We start from the raw sequence: 8336 nt of genomic DNA on the forward strand, positions 1-8336 counted from the left end.
ACAGCACGACATGCCTCTGCAGTATATCCTGCAAACTTGCAGTGCTTCACAGCGAGCAAAGCAGCAGATGCAGTTCATAAGCAAAGAGGAGCAGGGCTAACGGACCCCTGGATGTGATCCAGAGAGCGAGGATACATTCATCTGTTCCTCAAACAGTTTTGTTCCTGACTCCCTGAAGTTGCTAGTAAGAGGTTCGGGGAAGCAGAGACCAAATATTTTTTTTTCATCCAACACAAATTACACATGAAGAATGAATAATCAAATCTTCACGTGGAAAAAGCTTAGAGTGGGGTGCCCTATGGATGCTAGAGGTATCCAAATGTATTTAATTGTGGCCCGGTAATGAAATGGCACAAGATAATATACGGTGCTAGCAAAGGGCATCAGGAAATTTTCGAGGAGCTTGTGGAAAACTTGAAAATGTCTGTGAAACAGTGCAAATAAGGGCAAACAACATTCAGCACAGAGAAATGTGTAATAATGCCTGGCTGTGATAAACCAATATTGATGGATTTGAGCTAACAGCTCTTTTCACCACCACTAAATCCCTAATACAGATTTGTGGAAAAAATGCAGCAAGAAGAAAGCAAGATTTTGTCAGCTCCTGATTCACCCCCTCTTATTTAGAGCTTATAAATGAATCTGGGTCTGCAAGAAGGAGTAGTATTTCTTTAAAAAGGATAAAGAGGACAGAGTCGGAGTTAAGAATCAAAGCTGGCAAGCCAAGCAACAGCTATAGAAGCCGTTCGAAAAATAACTTACCTAAGAAATTGCATAACAAAAAGATTATGCCCAACAACCTATACTTGGATCTAAAAACAAGTGTTCTGTGATCTGGGGCATTCGCTTAAGTAAAGCTAACTGTAGCTCCCCTTGGAACAGCACTGAAATCTATCCAAATAGGAGAATTCCAATTCTGACAGAGGTCTGTATTTTCGTCCATTAAAACATATGTGCCACGTCAGAGCACGGGAACGCAGTGCCTGGAAAGCAAAGGCAGGATCCCCGAGAGCTTCAAGCCTTCCTCGCCCTACCTGGAGCCCTTATCGCCCAGCCTCATCTCACCTCCAGCCTCCACAGAGAGTCACTGCTCCCCGCTCCATCCACCCTACAGACACACCTGCGCGCTGCGATCCTACCTGGAGCCAAGCGGGATTTTCCAAGCAGGCGGTGCCGGCATCTCAGGGGGCCTCCCAGCGCCCCCCCAGGGCCTGGAGCCTGGCCCAGGGGAGAGGAGAGCCTCTCCTCCAGAGAGCAGGGCTGTCCCCCTGCGGGGGAGAGGCTGGGGCAGTCCCAGTTCTTGTGCTGGGCACTAGATGGCACAGACGGGAGGGAATTTCAAGGTAGCCAGCCTCCGGTCAGATCCGTGGCTTTCCAGACGCGGGGGCCCGCTGGTTGTCCTGAGGAGGCAGCTGCCACGGGGGGTGCTGGCAGTGGCACCCCCCAGGGCATCCCCTCTGTGCGGCACTGCCCTGCTGCGTCCCCTCAGCATCCCGTCGCGTCCAGCCAAAGGGTCGGCCGTCCTGTGCCGAAGCTGGAGGGTCCTGCAAGGGCTGTGCCCTGTGGCTGTGCTCCTGCACATCACAACAGGCTCCCTGCTTCGGGCACACAAAGATCTTGTTCGTGGAGCAGCCCCGTATTTGGCTCGAATTGCATCAAAAAGAGAGGGGAAACTGTCCACAGGGATCGACTGTCCTGTTCCACTGTCAGACTGCACCTTGGGCACCACCCTACAGGATGACAACCACAACACAGCACCAAGGAGCACAGGGAGGGATGTCAGGGGCCAGGAGCCCCATCAGCAGTCCCTCTGGGCACAAGGCCAGCACCCCAGTGCCCTCCTTTGCCCTATGTAAAGGAGGGAGGCCCTGGGTCACTGCTCTTACAAGCGTATTTCACAAGGTAGCTCCTCCAAAGCAGCTCACTCTTTTCCCTCTGGTATCCATCCCTTTTGGCACCGATGCCTGTGATCACCGAGGCAGGACCTTTGTCCAGGAGCCTTCCCAACCTTACCTACCTCGATTCCTTTAAGGCGTGGATGAAATTCCTTACAAGTGAACTGTGTGGCCTGATGCACTGAGGCAAACATGGGCTAAGCCACACAAAAGTGCTGCGATAAGCACAGGAAAGGCCAAAGCATTTTTTACGGTGAGAAAACAAGGAGGGGAAGGTGGAAGGTTGTGTGCTGGCCTCTGCTGTTCTGACAACAGAAATTCACTTCACTTCAAAGGTTAACACAGTTAGTGCATCTGGTGAAGATGATAGACTCTGACAGCCTGTCTGGAGAGGCTCCATCTGTAGCACCACAGGAGGGAAAGCCTCTGCAAGGATGGCACTGAGGGAGCAGCAAGCTTCGTGCACGAGACAGAAGTGGCACAGGCGGTTGTTTTCCAAACCAAACCTGAAGCTGGCAAAGCCTGAAAGAACCCCTGTGCTAAGCAACCCAGCGGTGCCAGGTATTACCGACCCAGGTAAGGTTCCTAGGAAACGCCTGTTTGCTGGAGGGAGCAGTGCTGGAGAGGCAATGCAGCAGCCTTCTTGTACTCCCCTACTACTCTTTAAGTACTTAGGTTATTATTATTATTATTTTTTTAATCTGAGATGTCTTTTTACATCAGGATATAGAGGGAGAAAAACTAGTTAAGCTGGGAAGAAATAGGAACAGGTGGTCACTTTTCCAGGCCTGCCATGATCTGCAAACAAGTTTTTAAAGACAACCTTACACAGGAGAGAAAGCTCACAGGTGCTTGCCTTGGTGCCAAGCACTGCTCAGCCTCCAGTTCCTTCCCACAGGTGGTTTCTGTGTGGCACCAGCTGAGATCCAGCGCTCTGTGCCGCGAGGACACGTGGCTGCTGGCACTGTTACGCACTGCCTCTCATCATACGCACCCAATGGCTGAGCACCCTGGTCCTGTCCCACAGGATTGTTGTCCCCAGCCCTGCTCTTGGGTGGGCTTGGTGATACTGCGGGTTTGTACCAGAGACCCCACAGAGAGGAATTTCCTTCTCAGTGCCTTCCCCTGCTCCCAGTGAGGGCAGAGGGAGTTTTGCCCCAACAGAAGCAAGCACACGAGTGGGGTGTCTGCTCTCTCATGCTCCCTCAGCCCATTCTGTGCTTGCTCCCACCGAGTCTCTGATTTTCAGCCTCCGATACAAGGCACTGAGCTCAGCCAGAGCCTGGGGCTTGTTTCACACACACAACACTCACAGGCAAGCCTGAATTTCCAACCCTGTCAGTCTAATGGGGACTCTACAGATCAGATCTTTCTCCAAATTACAGAGGCTGTTGGAGAATCTGAAAGGAGAATCAGAGGTATCGTTCTGCTGAGCAGGAGGACGTCTTACGTGCCATCCTCATGGCTGGACTCGCTTCACTCTGCCAGAGCCAGTGAGACGGTGAGAGCTCTGAGCACCTCACACAGCCGCCTCTCAGGCCAGCTGCCTGCCTTTTCATGTGCAGTGCTGGAGTGGATCAGACCTCCACAGTCTGGCTGTCTGGCCACAACCGTGGCCTCCAGCGCCAGGTCCACATGCTCCCCTGGAGACCTCTGGTTGTTCTCAGCGGTTTAGCACTGCACTAAGATGCTTAGACCCAATATAATCTGTGCACTTAGCAGTTTCAAATGCCAAAAGAAGATTAACAGCACCAGGCGCTGCCTTCAGCCTCTCCTGTAGGGGTTTAAGATGATTTAGCTCTTTTATGGAATTGTAACTCCAGCCCACAGCCTGAAATTGCAGAGGTCCCTTTTAAGCCAGGTTTTTAAAAAGCTCTTTAGAAATATTTTTATGAGACATAAAAAAAGGGGTCCCAGAGGAATGTGCTCCAAGATGAGATGTTTCTGCTGCTGGAAATGTGAGAGCTCCATGGCTATGGCACAGTTTAAGTCTATGCAGGGTTCTCATCTGCTGTTTCTCCTTAGATCAGGAGAGCATTGCTCCTTCAATGGTATAATGTATAATAATGTCTGGAGAAGTCCAAGGGCATTCCCCTATACCTTCCATAAGCCTTGCAAAATCATCAGCAGGTGAGGAGCTGCTGCTGTGCCCCAAAGACAGGTGGCTGAACAACAAGGCAGCCCCCTGGGACCCCTGGCTTCCCCTGGAGGTGCCAGCTCCCGGCATTGGCTTTGTTAGCTGCATTTGCTCTGCGTGTTTTGATTTTACCGCCCCACTTTACAGGCTGATCAAAAGCACAAGGGCCTTATGCTGTTGCCTTGAAAAGCCTCCTGCTGATCCCAGTGATGCTCCCTTCCCTTTCTGTAGGGCTTCCTGTGGGTCTTGCAGATTCTTTAGGGGAAAGCAGAGAGCTGGGAAGGACAGAAAACACCTGCAAAGTACCCACAGCGCCAGAGTTCAGTTCGGCTGAACTGCTGCAGTGGCTGAAGTGCCTGGGCAGAATGCAAGAAGAGTCAGGGGCTTCCCACCACCTCCCTCTGAAAGCCAATGTGGGGCTGGAAGAGATACCCCACGCTGCGGGTATGTGATACGCTTCCTGAGTGGGACAGGATGGGATGGGAAGGGCAAGGCCTTTGTGTTGAGCCTGTCCGGCCCCAGTGCTTCCACGGCTGTGACGAGTATCTCCAGTGATGCTTTCAGAGCTGCTTGCTCTGCCTTTCTGCCAGGCGCTACAGCCACTGCAGCAGTTCAGCGCAACAGACTGTGCGTCCAATCCTCACAGCATACAGCTTCGCAGTCCAGCTTAATTGAATCAAGGTAAAACTCATCTAGATAAAACGGGTGCAGTGTGCTCCCAGAACAGAGATAAGTAGAAATCCTCCACGTACCTCAGATATCTCATTAATTCATCATGAAAGTAGTGGAAGTTTGGAATTCTTCTGTGCAAAGAAGTCAAGTTAATGCCATGCACCACTGGAGAGGACTGGTGACCTTCCCTGTGCTTGCAGCAATGGTGTCCAATTTAACTGTGACCACAAGATCATGGGTTGTTAAGGTTGTCTATGCAGGCAATATTGAAGCCAACAAATCTGCTTTCATGTGCCCCGTTAGAACTTGATTAATTTGCTTATAATGAGCAGACCAGTGTCCGTGATTACTTAGCAGAACTCTGTCATTTCTAAAGCCCGTTACTGCACAGATGCATGCCTCGGACCTGGAGCACCAGAATACTTAAGGGGCCTCATGGGCCACAAAGAGAGCCCCAGCTGCAAGAAGCAAAAGGCTTAAGACCTAATTAATATTACATGGGATACTGTTACCATCTCTCCATCAAGTGGAGAGTCTCAGCAGCGCGTGTCTGCATGCAGTTACTGCTGCCAGCACTGATGCTGTGGGGACTGCCCAAGACCGTAGCCCGACTGACACTGTGTTCATCCTTCCTCTCCCTACCTCCATGCACTCTGCACTGCCATTAAGGGGGTTTCTTCCCTAAAGCTGTGCTGCTGTAGGAAGGCAGACCTTCTCCAGGTCCGTGCTGCTTTGTTCAGTCAAGGGTTTACAAGTGGCTGGGTGATGAAGCTCCCCATGTATGTTTCCCCTGCCTGCAGACAGACTGGGACAGAACAGCATGTGCACTTGCCCCCAGATATGACAGAATTAAACTTGGAGCATGGACTAGCTCTTTGCAGGTATTCACCCAGGACTACAGCTCCCTCTTCTCCAGGAGGCTTGGGTTTGAGGGATCTGCCAACAAGCTCAAAGCCACTCCAAGAGAAATAACAACTTGGGAGCTGTGACAAGCTGGTGTGCAGGCAAGCAAAAGCTGAAGTCATAAACTGTGAGGCAGTAAATGCAGTGCCTGGCAGCTCAGCTTCACCACCGCCTTAATCCTCTTTCCTTTCTTAAATGCTAAATTAATCAATTACATTTCCAGCCCAGCAACAACAGGCAAAAATGTAGCCTTCATCATATACAAGGCAAACATAATTAGGATTGCCATTCAATTCCAGCTTGACCAGCATACAAATGAGAACAGCCTCAGCACGCGGGCGTGCTCAGCACACGTGGCCGTGTGCGTGCCGGGGTCCTCGCAGGCAGGGGCAATTGGAATTACAGTCACACCACCAGCCAAAGTTATTTCAAGGAAAAGGGCCGTGGCGTGAGCTCTGGCTGCAGCAATCCAGCTCTGCAGTCTCTGCTGGGAGTGCCATGGCTCCAAGCACTACCCGAAGGAGGCAAAGACACATTATACAGTACAAACTCAAGGCACCCCACCAGTTGTTCAGGGAGGAAGCCACAACCTTCCCAGACACAGCCCATGAGCCCAATCCCCCAGCCAAGCGCTGCGTATGCCACAGGCCCTACAGGGACGAGATGATACAAAAAGCGAGAGGCCTTGGCAGCCTGGGGCCATGGTGCCAGTGCAAATTATTTCTGCAATCAGAAGGGGTGAGCAAATACTATCCCCTCCCCAGTCTTCCAATGTCACTGTCACCGAGTCACAGGGGGCTAAGCTCACAGGGCAAGGGCAAGAACAAGCCAGGAGTGTTCAATGAAAGCATCAGCTCAAGGCTCAAAGGCATTTGAAAAAGCAAAGTTAGTGCTAGGAGACAGACAGAGCAAAACCACAAACCTCACTGTGCTAGCCGGTAGCTCTGGGGTGCATCTGCATCCCCATGGCTCTTGTGCCAGCTCACTAGAGCCTACAGCAGGACTAGAGGAGGGGCAGGGAGCTGATTAAGGATGATCTAAGGTCTGAAATGGCTTCTGCCCGAGGGACGGGTGAGCAGAGCAGAACTCTTCAGCCCGGGGAACATAAATGTGGACGTGATGGAGGTTTATCATTTGAGAATGGCTTTGAGGAAATGAATAGAGAGTGACTGCCTGCTGTCTCTTCCATGATTTTAGTTACAAAGAATCAGATGAAAACAGCAAGCGACAGATTCAGGACAAAGTAAATATTTCTTCACACAACACTGCTGAGCAGTGGAACTCACTGCTGTGAGATGCTGTGTGTGCCCAAAGTTTGCTCAGGATGAAAAGAGTTTTAGAAGAAAAAAAGTAAAGGATGATTAAATAGAGAGATCCCTACCTCAGGAAATTCCTGAGCTATGTATAGTTATTGGTTAGGAGAATATTCAGGAGAACACCAGCCTGCATCCCTCCTGTTCTTCTGCTTCTCCCTAGGCATGCTCTATTAGCCACTGCTAACACAGGATCCTGGGGGAAAGAGACCTGTGGTCTGATCCAGGGCAGTCGCTCTTCTCTTTCTGGCACTGACCTGAGCTCTGCTTACTTGTCCTAAAGGCCAGTAGTTGGGAATGTTCCCATTACTGGACACTGGGATGATGACAAGGAGATGTGCTTGCAGCACAGAATTTGAGTGAATAGAGAGAGGATCTCTGTTTGCTTTCTATTTCCCCATTCTAGATGTAAGAGAGACTTTTGGGGAAAACTAACCCAGCTACGCCGCACCCAGCTAGCTGCACTTAACAATATCATATATACCTGTATTGGGGTTTGAACCAAGTTAATACCTTTCTGAGAGGTGCTGGTATATCCGCTGGGATGGGGTGGAGCAATTCCAAGCCTCAAGCTCACATTTTGTGGTCTCTTAGCCTACAAAGAGCAGCCAGCCAGCCGTTCTCCCTCAGTAGAGCCAAGCCCAGCCTTGGCGTGTTTCTCATTAGCTCCTATTATTCCCGCTATTGTAGTGTTTCCAGTCTTAAAGCACATAGACAGGAGACAGCTGAACGGCTCCCACAGTTGTTTGTTTGCTAAGAGGATTTGATCTGTGGCAGGATATTTTCAAGTCACACACAGAGGAGAAGGTATCCTGGTAACAATAATATCCTCTGAGCTGCCTGCTCGTGCTGGTTCTCCTGCCGCCTCAGAACAACCCGCACAGCCTCATCCCCGCCCAAGCGTAAACTGCAGATTATGCTTCCTTCCCCTGACTCTCTGAGATAAGGCGTGAGACAATTCAGCCATACAAAGCCGTTCTGCTATTAACTGATCCCTGGGCTACAAACCCTGCTAGTGCTGCTCTCCTTTCAGCAGCGCTCCCACACGGGAGCAGGCAGAAGCTGGGGCTGAGGCAGCTCGTCCAGCTGCCGGGCAGTGAGGAAAGGCCACTGCACATCCCTCCGTTAATACCCTACCCACTGCTGGCAGCCAGGCAGCTTTTGTCTCCCCCCTGGCTCCCAGTGACACTCCTGAAGCCATAACGCTGCACCCCATTCAGCAAAGTGATTTTCTCATGACCCAGCCTCCCGGAGCTCTCCAACCAGATCCTGAAGTCCTTACTCAGCATCTACTCCCTCCAGCTGGGATTAGCCTGAGTCAGGTTCAGCAATATCTCAGGATCTGTTGATGCTGATTTCTCTCTTGCAGGTGCTTAGCTACAGCAGGGAGGGGATGAACAGGGAGAGGGAGAGTCA

General features: G+C 51.0%; 1 protein-coding gene across 6 annotated transcripts in view; it reads right to left on the reverse strand.

The window, feature by feature from the left end:
- Positions 1-8336, reverse strand: part of GGT1 (gamma-glutamyltransferase 1) — a 60020-nt gene that overhangs the window by 32156 nt on the left and 19528 nt on the right. Inside the window, exon 1 of one of the 6 annotated variants that reach the window (XM_013173612.3) lies at positions 1140-1286. The exons of 3 other annotated variants lie outside the window; for them this stretch is intronic. In XM_013173612.3, coding sequence (XP_013029066.1) covers positions 1140-1180 — 41 coding nt within the window. In that variant the 5' untranslated portion in view covers positions 1181-1286. Of the gene's footprint in view, positions 1-1034; positions 1287-8336 lie in introns of those variants that run through there. 2 more of the 6 variants (XM_048063772.2, XM_066978656.1) reach the window with 2 other exon arrangements.

Source organism: Anser cygnoides, chromosome 17 (genome assembly GCF_040182565.1).
Source record: "Anser cygnoides isolate HZ-2024a breed goose chromosome 17, Taihu_goose_T2T_genome, whole genome shotgun sequence".
Taxonomy (NCBI): Eukaryota; Metazoa; Chordata; class Aves; order Anseriformes; family Anatidae; genus Anser; species Anser cygnoides.